The following is a 21,872-nucleotide window of genomic DNA, read 5'->3' on the forward strand; positions in this document are numbered from 1 at the left end:
GGTGTTGTCCTTTACTTTTTATTTTCACAAGAGGTAAAAGGAAAAAAAGACCCCCAAAATTTGTAGCGCAATTTCTCCTGAGTACGGAAATACCCCATATGTGGGCATAAAATGCTCGGCGGGGGCACGACAAGGCTCAGGAGTGAGAGCGCACTATGTACATTTGAGGCCTAAATTGGTGATTTGCACAGGGGTGGCTGATTTTACAGCGGTTCTGACATAGATGCAAACAAATAAATACCCACATGTGACCCCATTTTGGAAACTACACCCTTCACGTAATGTAATAATGGGTACAGTGAGCATTTACGCCCCACAGGAGTCTGACAGATTTTTGGAACAGTGGTCCGTGAAAATGAAAATTGTAATTTTTCATTTGCACAGCCCACTGTTCCAAAGATCTGTCAAACGCCAGTGGGGTGTAAAAGCTCACTAAACCCCTTATTAAATTCTGTGAGGGGTATAGTTTCCAAAATAGGGTCACATGTGGGGGGGTCCACTGTACCGGCACCACGGGGGGCTTTGTAAACGCACATGGCCCCTGACTTCCATTCCAAACAAATTCCCTTTTCAAAAGCTTAATGGCGCTCCTCCTCTCCTGAGCATTGTAGTGCGCCAGCAGAGCACTTGACGTCCACACATGGGGTATTTCCATACTCAGAAGAAATGGGGTTATACATTTTGGGGGTAATTTTCTCCTATTACCCCTTGTAAAAATGTAAAATTTGGGGAAAAAACAGCATTTTTGTGAAAAAAAATTTTTTTCATTTACACATCCGATTTAACAAAAAGTCGTGAAATACCTGTGAGGTGTTAAGGCTGCCTGTACCCCTCGTTACATTCCTTGAGGGGTGTAGTTTCCAAAATAGTATGCCATGTGTTTTTTTTTTTTTTTTTGCTGTTCTGGCACCATAGGGGCTTCCTAAATGTGACATGCCCCACAAAAACCATTTCAGAAAAACTCACTCTCCAAAATCCCATTGTCGCTCTCTCCCTTCTGAGCCCTCTACAGCGCCCACCGAACACTTGACATACACATATGAGGTATTTTCTTACTCGAGAGAAATTGGGTTACAAATTTTGAGAGGATTTATTTCCTTTTACCTCTTGTAAAAATTCTGATTAAGATTTTGAATTTTCTCCTTCACTTTGCTGCTATTCCTGTGAAACACCTAAAGGGTTAACACACTTACTGAATGTCATTTTGAATACTTTGAGGGGTGCAGTTTTTATAATGGGGTCAGTTGTGGGGTATTTCTAATATGAAGGTCCTGCAAATCCACTTCAAACCTGAAATGGTCCATGAAAAATTCTGATTTTGAAAATTTGGTGAAAAATTGGAAAATTGCTGCTGAACTTTGAAGCCCTCTGATGTCATCCAAAAGTAAAAACATGTAAACTTTATGATGCAAACATAAAGTAGACATATTTTATATGTGAATCTAAATATTATTTATTTAGAATGTTTATTTTCCTTACAAGCAGAGAGCTTCAAAGTTAGAAAAATGCAAAATTTTCAATTTTTGCATCAAATTTTGGAATTTTTCCACAAAGAAATGATGCAAGTATCGACAAAATTTCACCAATAACATAAAGTAGAATATGTCATGAAAAAACTATCTCGGAATCAAAATGATAGGTAAAAGCATTCCAGAGTTATTAATGCTTAAAGTGAAAGTGGTCAGATGTGCAAAAAACGCTCTGGTCATACAGTGTATTATGTTACACATATATACATAAATGTATAATGTCACACATATATAATTAACTATGCAAATTAGCATGGCCGGTATTTTTTTTGCAAGAAAGGTGACAGCCCTAATATGTGTGTGGGGGGAGGGGGTTAACAAGTCTTGAATTAGATTGAAAACCCCACAAAGCATGAAGACTGTGGGGGCTGTCTCTGCCTAACCCTTTACTTTACTGCCATGCCTCTCAGCTGCAGCAACAGAGGGGGTGGGCTGACTGCTCTAAGTTGGGGCCTACTGGTAGCTTATTTCTTTCTAAAAATGGAGGGAGAATCTCTTTGCACATTTTGGAGACTCCCTCTCTTAGTGTGCAAAATATGGAGTCAAGCTAAGTCTATGCTGGGGGTAGAGGGTTGTACTTCCTTCATGCCACTGTGGCGCAATCTGGCCTACGTATTCTGGGAATCTAAAGGTATTGTTCAACTAGGCCAATTGTACTGTGCGGGGCAATATAAAGGGATACTCCACCCCTAGACATCTTATCCCCTATCAGTAGGATAGGGGATAAGATGTCTGATCACATGGTGTCCAGCAGATGGGACCCCCAACGATCTCCAGGCCAGAACCCTGATGTTCTAAACATTTTTGTTCAGAACGCTTGACCAGGTGGCTGTGGTCATGACGTCACACTTCGCCCCCTCCATTCATATCTATAGGAGGTGGCGTGACGGTTGTGGTCGCTCCTCATGCCCCCTTCCAATGGAGGGGACATAGCGTGATGTCACAACCACAGCAGTCCGAACCGGTGTTATGAACATAAAATGTTCAGAGCGCTGGGGTCTTGGCCCCCAGATTGCGGGGTGGCGGGGGTTTGGGGCAGCGTCTGGATCGCCAGAGATCAGACATCTTATGCCCTATCAAAAGGATGTCTAGAGGTGGAGTATCCCTTCTCATTTCAGCAGCTTCAGACTGATTTCGATCTGCTGCATACTTCTTTCTACCACTACTTACATCTTTGTCATGCTGTTGAGGTGCTGGGCAGATCAAGGCTATTTGTTGTCCATACTTGCTCCCCATTGGAGAGGATAGCTATGTCTCTAAGACTCTTTAGGAATTATCTCCTGCCTCTTAGATGAGTTTTTAAGTAAATACCATGAGAAGTTCCACCTTACAGTTCAGGAGAAATGGGATTCTGATATGGGTGGTTTGTCCTTAGAGGATTGAGCAACTATATTATCTCACACCCTGTTGCTAACATTTTCTGAAGCCAGCTGGCTATCCAAAGCATAGGTGTCTGTTCTTGGGAGTTCGACTGCTGCCGCCCCCAGATTTCTTGCAGGAGCACACCAGTTGTGTGTCCGGACTATAAAGCGAGCACAGTAGCTATGCTTACTTAATAGACCACAGACTATGGGCAGCCAGAACCCACTGCTAATGGCAGACATCAGCGATCATTCTGATGCCCATCATTAACCATTTAGGTGCAGTGATCAATACTAATTACTGCATCTAAAGCATTATCGTAGCCTTGTGACACTCATTAGACCACCAACCGCAGAGCCATTGCTGTGGCCAGATGAGTCAAGATGGCGGTCTCCTCTCCTCCTTTGTGCCACGCTTCCAGGAACCATATGCATTATCTGTCTTCTGGCAGGCTATACAAGTGGATTGCCAATATTAACTGATCAGGGCTATGCAAATACCTCGGTTTTAGGTCCGGTTACTGGATAGGGGGCAAAAATGAGCCGACCGGAGTCACTATCTGACTCCAGTCGGCTCATTCAAATGAATGAGATATGGGCTGTATCCGGTGACCGTATCCTCAAACCGTAGTGTGAACCCACCCTTACTGGGCTTTGTCAATGCCATTGCTTCATCTGGGAAAAGGATGATGCTACAGCCAAACAGGATTATATAATGGGTGTTATGGGGATCCCTGGTGGTCTTTGTATCTATTTATAAACCATGATTCCTATAAAAAGCAGACATATTTTTGATGAAGTACAATAGACATCTTAATGTTTTGCCACCATGTACAACACATAAAAACTTTTTTTTATGTGACCGTGCCCATTTAAGGGGTTAAAAGTGTGGTACCAAAACTCTGACACTATTCCTATGGGGACTGCTCAAATTTATGCGGGCGCTCAATGAGGAGCATAGGAAAAGTCTTCAGCAGCAGGTGGGATAAGACAAGCCTCCTCATCATTTCCTATAAGGATCTACGAGATCTTCCTCGTACACCGGCGTTAGCAGCTCCAGGTTTACTCGTCTGTGACTATTCTTTCAGTCAGCAAACATCCGGCATTGCGCATGTCTACATAAACTCCACCATTTCCCGCCAACACGTTTCCGAGGCAACAATCAATTCCTTCTGCGATCCTGATTAGCCCCCCCGCGACTGACGTCACGAGTAGGCGGGAATACACGTCCAGACCCGGATTTTTTAAAAAAGAGGCCAGGCCTGAGTAGTAGATTACTACACGCGAGGAAGAGGAGGAGAGTGAGGGGGTGGGGAACGGAGGAGGGAGCAAATCAACGCCAGAGAGGAGAGATTCAAACACAAACAACTGGATGGGCACCTACCCATCGGCGTCGGACACAGACTCTTCGCCCGCCCAGCACTAGATCCAGGCCGCAGCGCCGCGTCCTTGAGTTAGCTCAGCAGCCCGCCGTCTGCGCCTCCCTCTCGGGCCTGCCCAGCGCTCCGGCCCGCATCACCTCTGAGTGTCTACAGCGTTTCCCGCTCTTTCCTCAGACTCTGTACCAAGGCCTGAACCCCCGCCATGTCCCGCTCTAACAGGCAGAAGGAATACAAGTGCGGAGACCTGGTATTCGCCAAGATGAAGGGCTACCCACACTGGCCTGCCCGGGTAAGTCGTCTACGTGTGACTTATGTAATGCCTGGAACGCTTTCTGAGCAACTGGTGGCTGGTGTGTGGCGGGCGCTGGGCGCGCTTGTACTTGTAGTGCTGCACGGGAAGTGTGAGATGTGTGTGTCGAGTGTTTACAATGTTTCCCAAGCACGGTGCTTCCAGCTATTGCAAAACTACTACTCCCAGCATGCCCGGGCAGGCTTCTGTTGTTCGAGCATGCTGGGAGTTGTAGTTTAGCAACAGCTGGAGGCACTCTGATTAATTATCTGAGCGTAATATGGACTTAGTGACATTGTGCGCATTGGGTTCTGTTTGAGGGAACTGAATACTCTGGCCCACATGGTGATGGAGTTAGGAGTAGGATGTCCGTCGTTCCGAGGTGTGCACCTTTATTGGTGGGCGGGGTTTTGCAGATGGGTAAAATATAACGCGTCTTTCCCGAACAGCGCCCCCAGCTGTTGAAATACTATATCTCCCAGCATGCATGGACAGCTAAAGGTTGTGTAAGCGTGGTGTTGTAGTTTTGCAACAGCTGGGGGCGCATTGGTTGGGAAACATTGCTTTAGGGTTTGTTCATGTGTCTTGTATATGCTGCAGGTATTATGCTGTGTAAACCTATATTAACCTAGCAGAAAGTCAGCTATTTATACGCTGTAAAGTGCTCTTATCCAGGGCAGTGTTAAAGTCAAAATCCATTGCGGATCATAGACTCTAATAATGAAGAACCGTTTTTTTTTTTTTGTTTTTTGTAACTTCATAGGTGTTTCTCTTGGTTTTGTAAAGTTTCAAATTTTGTCATTGTATTTTAATTTTTTACGATTACTATCTTTACAATTTTTTTTCTCCCCTTTTTAATAATGCCATTTTAAAGCTGCAGTGATAACTTTTTGTAAAAACACTTTAAAGGTAAAGGCCACACATGGCGTATTTTGCTGCATATTTTCTGCAGCTGCTTTTGCTATGGGTAGGAAGATTATGCAGCAGAAAACTACAGCATGTGTGACCCTACCCTTAGGGTTTTCTCTGGCTCATGCCATTGTAGATTGGAGGTCTGTGTAGTCTTCCCATGCACAGACAGCCAGGCTAGAAGTTGTAACTTCACAATTATTGGGTGGATACGGCTCCTGACCCAGTTATGATTCAGATGGGTGTCCATGTGCTTTAGAACGCCTTGTAATGGCACTAGAGGTATTGAGAAGCACATGTTCAGTGCACAGGAGTTTGAGGGACACTGATGAGACCCAGGCACTGCAGCCTTACAAAGAAGTGACTGACCTGAACCGTTGTAAGGCTACGTTCACACTGCCGGCTGGCTCCGGCAGTGTGAAGCAGTTATTTTAGGATCGAGAAAAGCCGGATAAAAAAAATACTGCTTGCACAGTCTTTTTCTCTGGCACGGTCATGCCCCCTCCCATAGACTTGCATTGAGGGGGCGGGGTGTGACGTCATGAGGGGGCAAGGCTAAGACATCACACGCTCCCTGCTCCTGCATTGGAACAGTTTGTACCAAATGCTGAGCAGCGGAGTACCCCTTTAAAGTCCTATAATGTGGGGGGTAGTCAAAGCTATACCCATTGTGTAGGATATAACAAGAGAAAAACTTTCCTTACCTCCAGGGCCTCCACAGTGTCTCTGGTGTCCTGCTCCAGTCTCCTTCACAGCGATCGTCTTTGAGCTGTCTGACCTTTATGATTGCCATCAAGGGGTTTGCTACCAAGTACAAAGTCATGTTTTGCAAAGGGGTGCAATACTTAATTCAGTTTAACTTATTTGAAATGCGTTTTTTTTTACTTTTTTTTTCCGTGTATGTATATATATGTGTACACATATATTAGGATAAAGCAAAATGTATTAGCATTTACTATCATAGTAGTCTTAATGACTCTTATCTAGCATGTCAGTTTTACTATATGTGGGGCATACTGATAGCAGCAGTCACTCTCATTCTATCAAGCGAGCGCAGCTTCTGCTATCTCATTATATACTGTTAACACTCCAGGGCATACATGTACACCCTGATATGTTAACAGGGTTATGCATTAAAAAAAAAACTTATCCCCTGTTCAAAGTTAACTTTTGGACAGGTTTCTTCCCATCAGGGTCATGGCCCAGTGAAACAGATGGCCAAGACAATGGAAGGAAGATTCCTTCTATCAAAAGTTCTAATTCTAATCACCCCTCAGTATCTATCAATCTCAGAATCTATGGATGTCCTAATACCATTTTTTTAAGACAGAGTACGAGTACCAATTCTTTAATTCTAGTACTCACTGATACCAATTAAGAGTACTTCTATTTTAACCCCTTAAGGACACAGGACATAAATGTACGTCCTGGTGAGCTGGTAAACAGCATCTGCAGCATCGTGGTCACTAAAATGGATGATCAGATCGCCCGCAGCGCTGCCGCTGCGATCCAATCATCTGGCACGGCAGTCGGAGGTCCCCTCACCTGCCTCTGCTGCCTTCCCGGCATCTTCTGCTCTGGTTTGCGGGAAGGCAGATCAGAGCAGAAGATGACCGATAATACTGATCAGTGCTATGTCCTATACATAGCACTGAACAGTATTAGCAATCAAATGATTGCTATAAATAGTCCCCTAAGGGGACTATTAAAGTGTAAAAATAAAAATTAAGTAAAAAAACGCAAAAAAACCCTTCCCCAATAAAAACGTAAATTGTCCCATTTTCCCTATTTAACCCCCAAAAAGTGTAAATAAAAAATATACATATTTCGTATCGCCGCGTGTGTAAATGGCTGAACTATTAAAATAAAATGTTAATGATACCGTACGGTGAACGGCGTGAACGTAAAAATAAGTCCAACATAGATGCTTTTTATAACATTTTATTCCAAATTTTTTTAATAAAAAAATGGATTAAAAGTTTTATATAAGAAAATATGGTATCAGTAAAAAGTACAGATCACGGCACAAAAAATGAGCCCTCATACCACCGCTTATACGGAAAATGAAGAAGTTATAAGTCTTCAAAATAGGGGGATTTTAAATGTACTAATTTGGTTAAAAACGATTTTTATTTTTAAGCGCAACAGTAATAGAAAAGTATGTGATCATGGGTATCATTTTAATTGTATTGACCCAAAGAATAAAGAACACATGTCATTTTTACCGTAAATTGTACGGCGAAACCTTCCAAAATTGGCAAAATTGCTGTTTTCTTTTTAATTTCCCCAAACAAATAGTGTTTTTTTTGGTTGCGCCATACATTTTATGGTAAAGTGAGTAATGGAATTACAACAGACGATTGGTCGCGCAAAAAAAACAAGCCCTCATACTAGTCTGTGGATGAAAATATGAAAGTTAAGATTTTTTTGAAGGCGAGGAGGAAAAAAACTGAAATTTAAAAATAAGAGTCCATAAGGGGTTAAAGGGAATCTGACACCAGGGTGACCCGGTTTCTGGCGCAGCTTACAGTGCCATGTGGGTTCTTTGTTGTATGCAATGGAGGCGGCTGCTGTAGTATGAGCCAAGATTTCTCTCCTCCATTGGGCAGAACAAGGAATTTGCAGTGGTGGTGAGACAGATGACCACATGGTGAGCAGCGGTAGAAACCGGGTCACCGGCACTATCTACCTATAAATTCAAGTAAGGCTGGGTGCACACTACCTTCTGTCCCATACGGGACCGCATACGGCAGGGGCAGCTGAAAACTTGGGCTCCCGTATTCCTTTGTATGCGGTCCTGTATGTAATTAATTTAAGTGAGACGACCGGATTGAAATGCTGACTCCGGTCGGCTCATTTTTGCCCCATATGCGGTTTTCCACCGCACCTAAAATCGTGGTCTACTAAGATTTCAGGTCCAGTGGAAAACCGCATACGGGGCAAAAATGAGCCAACCGGAGTAAGTGTTTCACTCCGGTCGGCTCATTGAAATGAATTACATACGGTACCGCAAGTTTTCAGCTGCCCCTGCCGTATGCGGTCCCATATGGGACAAAACGTAGTGTGGACCCAGCGTAAGTGGGGGACTCTGCTGTAAGATTGCCTCGAATATTAGGTAGTATCCCCTTGCAGACATTACCAGCAGCCCCCCCTTTAGACAGCAGTAGCAGGCCCCCTTTAGACTTCCCCCGTAGACTGGAGCCCCCACCCTTGAATATAGCTCACCTGCTGATGCCCTGACGGGTGCTGCTGCTCTGCTGCCCCGATCTCCCATCCGCATCATGGCGTTCTATTGAAGAGCATGTGACATACATGTTACGCTGGGTGCAGTGGAGGAGGTGGAGGGATGCGTGTGTGTCACATGCTACTCCATGGAACGCCATAATGCGGATGGGAGAACGTGGCACCGGAGTGTCAGCAGGTATCGCATTTGTTATCGGGGACATTGAACAAGTCCCCGATACTATGGAAGTGGCTAGTATCAGCCCCGATACCAATACTAGTATCAGTATCCGGGCATCCCTACATAAATCAGAGCCAATCAAACTTCATTCCATCCAGTGTGTATGTTCCTGGGAGTTCTCCTATTTTCCATTCCCCAGATAACAAACTATTAAGTTTATATTAATATTAATTAATAGATAATTAAATTCCATTCTCCTTTCTAGTGATAACGCAGCATCCAATAGGGAGAGGGTGTCAGATCTGTATCTGTTTCATAAAAGCAATGTCAGTTCAGGGTTTTGAACATCTTGGTTTATGGTACTAAATGGGCCCATATCAGGTCCAGGCAACTCCAAACAGACATTTTGGGAAAAGGAGGAAAAGGAGATGGCAGGACATCAACTCCTAAATCGTGGGTTGTTCTTTTCCTCAAGAGCAAGGTCTTAGGTGGTGGATGAACAATCAAAACCTATCCAAGGGAGTGTCAAAGAGCACTTCATAAGTGGTTAACATCCCAACAAATGTCCCCATGTGGTTGTGGGGAGTCCATTGTGGTCAGAATTTCCTCCAGGGAACTATATGCACATCTAGCTCTAGTTATCTTAAATTAATATTACAGACTATTCAAAGGCTCATGCCTTAGACATCGGAGAAAGATGTGGTCAGTTACAAGATCACCACAGAGGCATATGTAAACAAATAGGGGAGAACAGGATCCAGACTTCTGTTAACCTTCTAAAGGGGTACTCCGCCCCTAGACATCCAAAGATAGGGGATAAGATGTCTGATCACGGGGGTCCCGCCACTGCTGCAGCACCCCGATGTCACCAATTGTATTTTGTAATGCCATAACATAATCTGCGGCGAAACAAAAAAGAACCTTTTGTGGGTTTAAATTTTTATGGCTTCCATTTCTACGCGGTGCACTGGTCGGTAAAAATGACACCTTATCTTTTATTCTGTAGGTTTTTACTATTTTAAAAAATATATATAACTAAAATAAAATAACTATGCACCAATATTTTCAAAATTGTCCTTTCTGACCCCTATAACTTTTTACATTTTTTTTTTCCCCCACGTACAGGGATGTATTAGGGCTCATTTTGTGTCATGGTCTTTAGTTTTTATTACTACTACCATTTTGTTTTGATGGGACTGTTTGATCACTTTTTTATTTAATATTTTTATGGTGTAATGAAGTGACCAAAAATGCACAGCTTTGGACATTTACGCACACGGTGGTACCACACATGATCTATCTTTTTATTACATTTTATTTGGGAAGTGGGGGTGGTTTAAACTTATTAGGGAGGGTCTTATTCACAGATTTGATTTTTTTTTACACTTTTTCAGTGTTATAGGTGCTCTGCTGCTCAAGCATGGCAGGCTTAGAGCAATAGAACACCGATCGGACAGCAAGGAATCGGGTAACTGCCCACTTGCCGTCCTCCTAGCTGATCGAGACATCACAATTTCGGCGTGATAGTCCCGATCAGCTCCGCTGAGCTGCTGGGATTCTTTCACATTAATTTTAGATGCCGCAATAAACTTTGATTGTGGAATCTAAATGGTTAATGGCAAGCATCCGCCCGATTCATGATGCCCTGCATTAACCCCTTAACGATGCAGGGCGTATATTTACGTCCTGCGCCGGCTCCCGCGATATGAAGCGGGCTCGCGCTGTGACCCTGCATCACATCGTGTCGGTCCCGGCGCTCATCAATGGCCGGGACCCGCGGCTAATACCACGCATCGCCGATCGCGGCAATGTGCGTTATTAACCCTTTAGAACCGGCGGTCAAAGCTGACCTCCGCTTCTAAAGTGAAACTATCCCGGCTAGTCAGTCGGGCTGTTCGGGACCGCCGCGGTGAAATCGCGGCGTCCCAAACAGCTTACAGGACACCGAGAAGGCACTTACCTGCCTCCTCGGTGTCCGATAACACTGATCACAGGCGTGTTCATACACGCCAGTGATCAGCATGAGAGACCAGTGTGTGCAGTGTTATGGGTCCCTATGGGACCTATAACACTGCAAAAAAAAGTGTTAATAAAGGTAATTTAACCCCTTCCCTAATAAAAGTTTGAATCGCCCCCTTTATCCCATAAAAAAAATAAAACAGTGTATGCGTAAATGTCCGAACTATAAAAATATATCATTAATTAAACCGCAGTCAATGGCGTACACGTAAAAAAAATTCCAAAGTCCAAAAAAGCGTATTTTGGTCACTTTTTATACCATTAAAAAATCAAAACAAAAATCATACCGATAAAAACTTCAGATCACGGCGCAAAAAATGAGTCCTCATACCGCCCTGTACGTGGAAAAATAAGTTATAGGGGTCAGAAGATTACATTTTTAAACGTATACATTTTCCTGCATGTAGTTATGATTTTTCCCAGAAGTACGACAAAATCAAACCTATATAAGTAGGGTAACATTTTAACCATATGGACCTACAGAATAATAATGTGTCATTTTTACCGAAATATGCACTGCGTAGAAACGGAAGCCCCCCAAAAGTTACAAAATGACGTTTTTTCTTCGATTTTTTTTCCCGTTTCGCCGTGAATTTTGGGGTAAAATTTTTTATTTATATAGCGCCTACAGATTCTGCAGCGCTTACAATTATGGGGTACAAACAAAGACAAGTATCAGACATAAAATTACACTAACTATTCAAACGGGAGATGTTGGGGATATGTTATAGGCCTGTCTGAAGAGATGTGTTTTTAGGCCACGTTTGAAACTATGGATGATGTTGTTGAGTCTGAGGGTTTGAGGGATAGCAATCCAGAGAACCGGTGCAGCATGAGTGAAGTCTTGGAGATGGGAGTGAGAAGTTCGGATTATAGAAGATGTTAGTGTGAGGTCATTAGCAGATCGGAGAGAACGTGTAGGATGGTAGACAGTGATGAGAGAGGAGATGTAGGGAGGTGCAGCATTGTGGAGAGCTTTGTGTGACTGGACTGAATTGGTAACCAGTGTAGTGTCTGGCACAGGGAGGAGGTGTCGGTGTAGCTGCTGGAGAGGAAGATGAGTCTGGCTGCGACATTAAGGATGGACTGGAGAGGAGAGAGTTTGGAGAAAGGAAGGCCTATTAGTAAAGAGTTACAGTAGTCGAGGCGGGAGTGAATAAAAGCAATAATGAGTTTTAGCAGTTTCAGTAGTGAGAAACGGGCGGATTCTGGAAATGTTTTTGAGATGCAGGTGACAAGAATGTGGAAGAGACTGAATATGGGGAGTGAAAGACAGATCAGAGTCAAGTATAACTCCAAGACAGCGAGCCTGCTGCCCGGTAGTTATGGTAGTACCACATACCGAGATGGAAATGTCAGGGTTAGGTACAGTATCAGTTGATGGAGAAAAGACAAGAAGTTCTGTTTTAGAAAGATTTAGTTTCATATATACAGAGGATATGATGTCTAAGACTGCAGAGAGACAGTCACTAGTATTCTGTAGGAGTGCAGGGGTTATGTTGGGTGTCATCAGCGTAGAGGTGGTACTGGAAACCAAATCCACTGATTGTTTTTCCAATGGGGGATGTGTAGAGTGAAAAGAGTAGAGGACCCAGGACTGATCCCTGGGGAACCCTGACAGCAAGGGGAAGAGAAGTAGAGCCAGAAAACGAGACGCTAAAGAAGCGGCCAGAGAGATAGGAGGAAAACGAGTCGAAAGCAGAGTCCTTGAGACCGATGGAGCGGAGACTACTGAGTAATTGGTGATCCACAGTGTCAAAAGCCGCATACAGGTCCAAGAGAATCAGTAAAGAGAAATTGCCATTTGATTTGGCCTTCAGAAGATCGTTAGTGACTTTGGTTAGGGCCGTTTCTGTGGAGTGAAGGGAGTGGAAACCAGACTGTAAGGGGTCAAGGAGAGAGTTCTCGGAGAGATAGCGGATAAGGCTGGAGCAGACCAAGCGTTCCAGGAGTTTGTAGATAAAGGGGAGATTTGAGACGGGTCGATAGTTGGCTGCACAGGACGGGTCCAGAGATGTTTATTTTTTTTTTTTTTTCAATAGTGGGGTTATGATAGTGTTTGAATGAGGAGGGAAAGACCCCAGAAGAGAGGGAGAGGTTAAAGATTTGTTAGGTGACAGCTGATAGCAGGAGAGAGAGACTGGATGAGGTGTGAAGGCATGGGGTCACTAGAGCAGGTAGTGGGGCGGGCGGAGGAGAGGAGCCTGGAAACCTCATCCTCCGTTACAGGCTCAAAAACTGAGTGATGAAGAGGAGACGTGGCTGGGAATTGGATCAGAACTTAGGGGACTGGGAGAGGATTTCATCACGAATGTCATCGATTTTAGTTTTGAAGTATTTGGCCAGGTCTTCAGCACAGAGATGAGTGATTGGGGTCTGTACTTTAGGCCGAAGGAGAGAGTTGAACGTGTCAAAAAGGTGTTTTGGGTTGTTACACAGAGAGGAGATGAGGGAGGTAAAATATGTTTGGCGAGGTGAAGAGCAGAGTAATAGGATTTAAGCATGAATTTATAGTGCAGATAGTCTGAAGAAGTCTTAGTTTTCCTCCACAGACATTCAGCACACCTAGAGCATCGCCTGAGAAAGCGGGTTGTTAGCGTGTGCCAGGGTTGCTGCCGTCTGTCGGGAGGTTCGTGTTTTAGAGGCTGCCATTTGAGCCAGGGTAGACTTTAGGGTGTCATGGTAATGTTTGGCTGCTAGATTAGGGCAGGAGAGAGAAGAGATTGGTGATGGTGAAGATTGTAGAATGTCTATAAATTGACTAGTGTTTATGGCACGCAGGTTTCTGTAAGTGTACAAGGTTGGAGTGTCTGGAAGAGGATAGGAGTCACTGATGGAGAAAGAGAGAAGGTTGTGGTCAGAGAGCTCAAAAGGAGAATTTAGAGACAGAGCAAAGTCTAGAGAAGATCAAGTCCAGTGTATTCCCATCCTTGTGTGTGGGAGAGTCAGTAAGCTGTGAAAGGGCAAAGGAGGAGGTTAGAGACAGAAGCCGAGAGGCAGAAGAGGAGATTGGGGTATCAATGGGGATATTAAAATCACCCATGATGAGTGTAGGTGTTTCTGAGGAAAGAAAGTGAGGGAGCCAGGTGGCAAAATGATCCAGGAACATTTGGGGAGAACCAGGAGGACGATAGATGACCGCCACTCTGAGAGACAATAAGCGGAAGAGCCTGAGGGTGTGGACCTCAAAAGAGGGAAATGTGAGTAAGGGTAATGGGGGGGATGACTTGAAAAGTGCATTGTGGGGCTAGAAGCACCCCAACTCCTCCACCATGCCTGGTGTCAGATCTAGGGGTATGGGAAAAGTGAAGGTCACCATAAGATAAAGCAGCGAGAGACTAATGTCACTGCAAAGTAGAATTGGTGACGCAAAAAAAAAGCCATAATATGGATTTTTAGGTGGAAAATTGAAAGGGTTATGATTTTTAAAAGGTAAGGAGGGAAAAAAGCGTGCAAAAACTGAAACCCTGAATCCTTAACCCCTTAAGGACTCAGGGTTTTTCCGTTTTCGCACTCTCGTTTTTTTTCCTCCTTACCTTTTAAAAATCATAACCCTTTCAATTTTCCACCTAAAAATCCATATTATGGCTTATTTTTTGCGTCGCCAATTCTACTTTGCAGTGACATTAGTCATTTTACCCAAAAATGCACTGCGAAACGGAAAAAAAATCATTGTGCAACAAAATCGGGGAAAAACGACATTTTGTAACTTAAGTTTTTGTACGCCTTATTATTCTGTAGGTCCATACGGTTAAAATGATTCCCTACTTATATAGGTTTGATTTTGTCGCACTTCTGGAAAAAATCATAACTACATGCAGGAAAATTTATACGTTTAAAAATGTCCTCTTCTGACCCCTATACCTATTTATTTTTCCACGTACAGGGCGGTATGAGGAATCATTTTTTGCGCCGTTATCTGAAGTTTTTATCGGTATGATTTTTGTATTGATCTGACTTTTTGATCACTTTTTATTCATTTTTTAATGGTATAAAAAGTGACCAAAATACGCTTTTTTGGACTTTGGAATTTTTTTGCGCGTACGCCATTGACCGTGTGGTTTAACTAATGATATATTTTTATAGTTGACATTTACGCACGCGGCGATACCACATATGTTTATTTATTTTATTTTTTTACACTGTTTTATTTTTTTATGGGAAAAGGGGGGTGATTCAAACTTTTATTAGGGAAGGGGTTAAATTTATTAACACTTTTTTCAAAAAAACTTTTTTGCAGTGTTATAGGTCCCATAGGGACCTATAACACTGCACACACTGATCTCTCATCCTGATCACAGGCGTGTATTAACACGCCTGTGATCAGTGTTATCGGCGCTTGACTGCTCCTGCCTGGATCTCAGGCACGGAGCAGTCATTCGTCGATCGGACACCGAGGAGGCAGGTAAGGGTCCTCCCGGTGTCCGGTCAGCTGTTCGGGACGCCGCGATTTCACCGCGGCGGTCCCGAACAGCCCGACTGAGCAGCCGGGTCACTTTCACTTTAGAATCGGCGGTCAGCTTTGACCGCTGCTTCTAAAGGGTTAATACCGCACATCGCCGCGATCGGCGATGTGTGGTATTAGCCGTGGGTCCCAGCCGTTGATGAGCGCCGGGACCGACGCGATATGATGCGGGATCTCGGCGCGATCCCGCTTTATATCGCGGGAGCCGGCGCAGGACGTAAATATACGTCCTGCGTCGTTAAAGGGGTACTCCGGCGCCTAGACATCTTATCCCCTATCCAAAGGATAGGGGATAAGATGCCTGATCGTGGGAGTCCCGCCGCTGGGCACCCCGTGATCTGGCACACAGCACCCTGTTTGTAATCAGTCCCCCGAGCGTGTTCACTCAGACTGAATACCAGCGACTACAGGGCGGGCGGCGTGTGATGTCACACTCTGCCCCTCAGTGCAAGCCTCCCGTAGGCTTGCATTGAGGGGCGTAGTGTGACATCACACGGGGGCGGAGGCGTGACGTCACACGCCGTTGGCCCTGTGGTCGCCGGTAATCAGACCCGGAGCCAACACGCTCCGGGGACTGATTACAAACGGGGTGCCGCGTGCCAGATCACGGGGGTGCCCAGCGGCGGGACTCCCGCGATCAGGCATCTTGTCCCCCTATCCTTTGGATAAGGGATAAGATGTCTAAGCACCGGAGAACCCCTTTAACTCTGGTTCCTGGCTGCTGACTGTCACCAGTACCGACAGGTAGTGCAGGTGACATTGATGAAAACAGTGCTCACCATGTCCTGTTCCGTGGCGGGGATCTTCGGTAATCTCCGTTCCGGACACCCGACTTGGGGCACAAGCGGAGCTTACAGACGTCACCGCTGCTGTTCTCTCACAGCTGGACCTGGCAGGGAGCAGCAGCGGTGACGTCACTAAGCTCCGCCCATGCCCCAGTAGATATGGGCAGGCTTTGGGGGTGCACATTATGTTAAAGACTTGAGAGGAAGTAATTTTTTTCAGAGTGAAGAGGATGATGGGAGCTCAGGCTCCATAACCAGGAAGTGCTGCTATATTCACAGTGGCATAGCATACAAACGGGATGGGGCAGACATATAATGAAAAGTGCGGTGACATGGAGTCAAGGTCTAACCTGTGGCAGGTACTTATTTTCAGATTTTTCACTATTGGATATCTCCTTTAACCGTGGGTCCTGGCTGCTGATAGCAACCAGGACCCACTGTGTATGAAGTGAGCACGCTTCAAACCCTTGAAACGGCACCTGGGCATGCTGGTTTGCCCTTGGTCCTTAACGTGTTAAAGGAGAACTGTAGTGCAATATAACATCCCCTGTTTGAAGGATAGGGGGATAAGTTATAGATTTCGGGAGCCCTGACCGCTGGGGCCCCCTGCAATCTCCCATATGGGGCCGCGGCAGTCTGCTGGAAGCTGCTGCATCGTCTCCAGCAGGAAGCCGCCGCAGACACACCCCTTCTATGTATCTTTATGGGATACATGGAGGGGGCGTGTCCGCCGCTGCGTCATGCGGTCGGACCACCCCGATATATAACTTATACCCTATCTGATTTGAACATTATACAGTGAAGAGTAGTAAAGCAAGAATTCAGGGGGAGATTTATCAAATGGAGAGAAAGTGGAGTGATTTTCTCACAGCAACCAATCAGAGCTTGACTAACAAGCTCTGGTAAAGTGAAAGCTGAGCTGTGATTGGTTGCTGTGGGGAAATCGCTCCAATTTTTTCTTTCACACAATTTGATAAATCTGGGCCTCAGTTTTCCTAATGTTAATACATGCAGTGTTACCACCGCCATTGTGCGGTTGGGCATCTTAATATGGACAAAATAACCCTAGAAAAGCCGAGTATTTTGTTTATTTTTTTTCCTTAAACTTGGGCAGATGTTTGATAATGGACACATTCTCCCTTACATGATACCCGCACTGTCATTTCATCAGTGCAGATTCTAACATGTACAGTAAAGGGTCTAATGATTAAGAGGCTCTTCTTGCTGGGAGAAGTTCCCTGTTTGCATGTGAATCTTTTGCATACGGCTCATGACAATGTGGCACAAGGTTAAATTTTCTTAGAAATGAATTGCTACATTCTAGAACATGAAAGGGGTTTATGGTGGTGATCACTTTTTTCAAAGGTGTGGCTGTTGATTTGGGCTTCATGTGAAAGTTGTAGGGTGTTGGTACTGCAGTGCATGCTGGGTAATCCACACTGCAACATCTACTACTGTACAGTGATCTACTCTTGACACTGTTTACCCAGGTTTGTGCCAAATGTACTCTGCCCTAAATATCTCCACTGCAGGAACCAGAATGTTTGGGAATTGTGTTCTATGACTGCTGACTATGGAAGCGTGTATCCCACCATGCCCTGATGGCTTTTATGTTGCTGTGAAGACAAATTAGGTAATGGATGGCAAGTTTCTTCATTTAAAATGTCACACAGCTCATGTCGTCACCAAAAATTGATGTCAGTTTTTTCTGTATGCTCTGCATTTAGCCAGAACTGTCATTCGTGTTAATTATCCAGGACAATAAAGAGCCCACGCCCTTGCGTATAGCCACGCCCATTGCCATAAACTAATTCATTCTGGTGCTCTTAAATAGTGCAGTTTTGCTTAGTTTGTGATGCAGCTTTGCAGCCAAAATCAGGTGTAGCTCATAATGAATCAGATAATAAGTGAGCACTGGCGGATACAAAAACTTTTGCTATGTTGTAAAGCATGTATAACCAATAGGTTTTGCAATTGCTTTCATTAGAACATTTTCAGTATTTCATACTGAAAAAGCCAGGCAAAGAACTGCACCCCCCCCCCACCTGCTTGGACACATACTAGTCCTGCTGTGTCCATGCATCATCACCTATGTCGTGGACACACTTCCTTGATTGACAGCTGTGAGACCTGTGCTCCCACTGTCAGTTTGTGTCCCACTACTGTCAGTGAGGACATTCTGGGAGTTGTAGTTTTGCTAATGCTAGGGGAGATGTGAGCAGACAGCATACTGAGGGAGGGGGCGGAGACCTGCACAGTGAGGCCACACACCCTCCTTTTTTGAGAGGAATTCAGACTAGTGAGCTAAATTAAGTGTAATTAAAAAATAAAGGTGCTAGACACATAAAAAATAGATGTACATGGTCAGGATTAGGTACTGAGTGATATATAAAAAAATGTTTTGTTTTTTTGTTGGATCTGACGGGTATGCTGTAAGCACAGCAGCAAGCATGTTATCATTGCAGCTGGCACCTGGAGTTGTCCATTTATTTAATGGGGTCCCCAGACTAGTATGAGGGCTTGTTTTGCGCGACCAGTTGTCGTAATGCCATCTCTCTACCATAAAATGTATGGCTCAACCCAAAAATGCTATTTGTGTGGAAAAATTAAAAGAAAACCGCAACTTTGCAAATTTTGCAAGGTTTCGTTTTCACACAAGGTTTCATTTTACGGTTAAAATGAAGTGTTCTTCTTTGGGTCAATACGATTAAAATGATACCCATGACAACATACTTTTCTATTACTGTTGGGCTTTAAAAAAAAAAAAAATCCACACCAAAAAACAAGACCATATCAAACAGGAGAAAGAAAAAAGCAATGTGGCTTCATCAGGGGGAGTGTCAACCGTATCAAGGTGTTAGTGTATATATGGAGGTTCTGCACCAATCACAACGCAGCACTCCAGGGCAATCGTACACACATGTGCTACTTACATTGGGTTGTCAAACATGCTCACCATATTGACGATATACACCTGGAACCGCCGCTGCTGAGCAGCGCACAATACATATTTCGGGCACAGTCAGGAATGCGGCGCACCAAAAAAATGGAAGTGGAGCTCATTCTGGCTGGAAGTAGAGGTCACATGTTTACTGCATTACATGTATTTTATACTAGCTGAGTACCTGGCGTTGCCTGGTTTTTCCTTCCTAATCCTTGTTGGGGAGGAAAACAAACAGAGGAAGCTATTGACCTCCCATCCCGACCTCCCATCCCGACCCCAGGTATTGAAATATCTCCAGCCGTACGGAAGTTATGCGCGAACATATATTTCCCATTGACTTGTATGGACTTTAAACATAAACACCACCCCTGGCAAATGGGGGGGGGTGAGGAAGGGTTAAATCACCTATCCTATCTTTGTTGTTGACATATAAGTAACATGTGTGCCAAGTTTCATGTTAATATCTTTAGCCGTTTGGACGTGATTTTATATAGATAGATATCTTCACTGATTGTTGTTCAATAAAATGTATACTTTGAGAATTTTTTTTTCTGTCTCCTGTTTGATATGGTCTAGTTTTTTTGGTGACCATATGACACTATCTCAGATCGCCATTTAAAGGGTACCTCTCATCAAATAAACTTTTGATATATTTTAGATTAATGAATGTTGAATAACTTCCCAATAGCATGTTAATGAAAAATATGCTCTTTTCTATTGTATTTTTCCCTACCAGTCCTGTCAGCAAGCATTTCTGACTCATGCTGGAGTCCTAAACACTCAGAGCTGCCAGCCTGCTTTGTTCACAGCCAAACAGGCTGTGAACAAAGCAGGCTGGCAGCTGAGTGTTCTCCTTTGTGAACAAAGCAGACTGGCAGCTCGTAGTGTTTAGGACTCCAGCATGAGTCTGAAATGCTTGCTGCCAGGACTGGTAGGGAGACCCCTAGTGGTCATTTCTTCAAAGTGGAAAATTAAATAGGAAGAATATTTTTTAATAACATGACATTGTAAAGTTATTCTGCATACATTAATCTATGATTAATTACGTTTACTGGGGGGAGGTTTTTTTACACTTTAACCCCTTAATGACCAAACCCATTTTCACCTTTTTTTGCGTGACCAATTATACTTTGTAATGAAACCTCTCATTATAACATAAAATGTACGGCGAACCCAAAAAACATATATATTTTTTTAATTATTTATTTATTTTTTAATTTTTTGGGAGGAAATTTAAATGAAAACCAAAATTTTGCACATTTTGGAGGGGTTCGTTTTCACACTGTGCAATTTACGGTAAAAATGATGTGTTCTTTATTCTGTGGGTCAATAGGATAAAAATTATACCCATGGTTAGATACTTTTATATTTTTGTACCGCTTTAAAAAAAAAATCGAATACTTTTTGTACAAAATCAGTAATCTAAAATTGCCCTATTTTGACCACCTATACATTTTTCATTTTGCTGTATGAGGGCTCATTTTTTGAGCCATCATCAATTTTTTTATTTTTTTTAGATACCACATTTGCCTATATAAAAATTTTAGATTTTTTTCTTTTTATAAAATGTGACAAAACCACATTTTTGGACTTTTTAAAAATTTTTACGTTTACGCCATTCACCGTACGGGATCATTAACATAATAATTTGATAGTTCGGACATTTACGCATGCGGAGATACCAAATGTTTGTTAAAATAAAAAATTACGCTTTTTGGGGGTAAAATGGGAAAAACGGACCATTTTCATTTTTATTGGGAGGGGCGTCTTCACTTTATTTTTACTTTAACATTTTTCAACTTTTTTTTTACACTTATGTCCCCATAGGGACGATCTATAGAAATCCTTTTATTGCTAATACTGTGCAGTGCTATCGGTCATCTTCTGCTCTGGTCTGCTCGATCGCAGACCAGAGCAGAAGACCCAGGGAGATGGCCGGAGCCAGGTGAGGGGACCTTCGGCCGCCATGCTGGATGATCGGATCGCCGCGGCGGGTGATCCAATCAAAATGCCGCAGATGCCGTCATCTGTATTGATCTGAGGGGTTAATGGCGGACATCCGCGCGATCGCGGCCATTACGGGCTGGTCCCCGGCTGCTGCTAGCAGCCGTAACCTGCCGTGTATGACCTTTCCGATGCTCCCGGTTGTACACAGGAAGTAAAGGTACGTCCTGGTGCGGGAAGTCCCGCCAAACCAAGGACGTACATTTACGTCCGTGGGCGTTAAGGGGTTAATAGTCCCCATAGGGGACTATTTATAGCAATCATTTGATTGCTAATACTGTTCAGTGCTATGCATAGGACATAGCACTGATCAGTGTTATCGGCCAGCTTCTGCAGAAAACCCTTGAAAGGCAGGTGAGGGGACCTCCATCTGTCGTTGTGGATGATCGCATCGCCGCGACAGCGCTGCGGGCGATCCGATCATCTGTTTTAGTGACCGCGATGCTGCAGATGCTGTGATAAGTATTGATCACGGCATCTGAGGGGTTAATGACGGACATCCGACCGATCGCGGATGTCCGCCATTACCGGCGGGTCCCTGGCTGTTATCAGCAGCTGGGACCTTCCGCTCATGACCCGATCATCGCTCCGATGCTCGCGGTTATGCATAGGACATAAATGTACGTCCTGGTGCGTTAAGTACCAGCTCACCAGGACGTACATTTACGTCTGGCGTCATTGAGGACCAAGCGTATTCAGTTTTTGCAGTTTTTTTCCTCCATAACCCTTTCAACTTTGCACCTTTGAAAATCCATACGATGGCTTTTATTTTTTTGCACCAT

The 21,872-nt window shown here is 44.0% G+C and overlaps 1 protein-coding gene across 1 annotated transcript in view; it reads left to right on the plus strand.

The window, feature by feature from the left end:
* The first annotated feature begins 3,736 nt into the window (after positions 1-3,736).
* The window catches only part of HDGF (heparin binding growth factor), a 52,252-nt gene continuing 34,116 nt past the window's right edge, over positions 3,737-21,872 (plus strand). The window contains exon 1 of the mRNA XM_056547277.1: positions 3,737-4,561. Coding sequence (XP_056403252.1) covers positions 4,475-4,561 — 87 coding nt within the window. The 5' untranslated portion in view covers positions 3,737-4,474. The remainder of the gene's footprint in view (positions 4,562-21,872) is intronic.

This window comes from Hyla sarda, chromosome 11, assembly GCF_029499605.1.
Source record: "Hyla sarda isolate aHylSar1 chromosome 11, aHylSar1.hap1, whole genome shotgun sequence".
NCBI lineage: Eukaryota > Metazoa > Chordata > Amphibia > Anura > Hylidae > Hyla > Hyla sarda.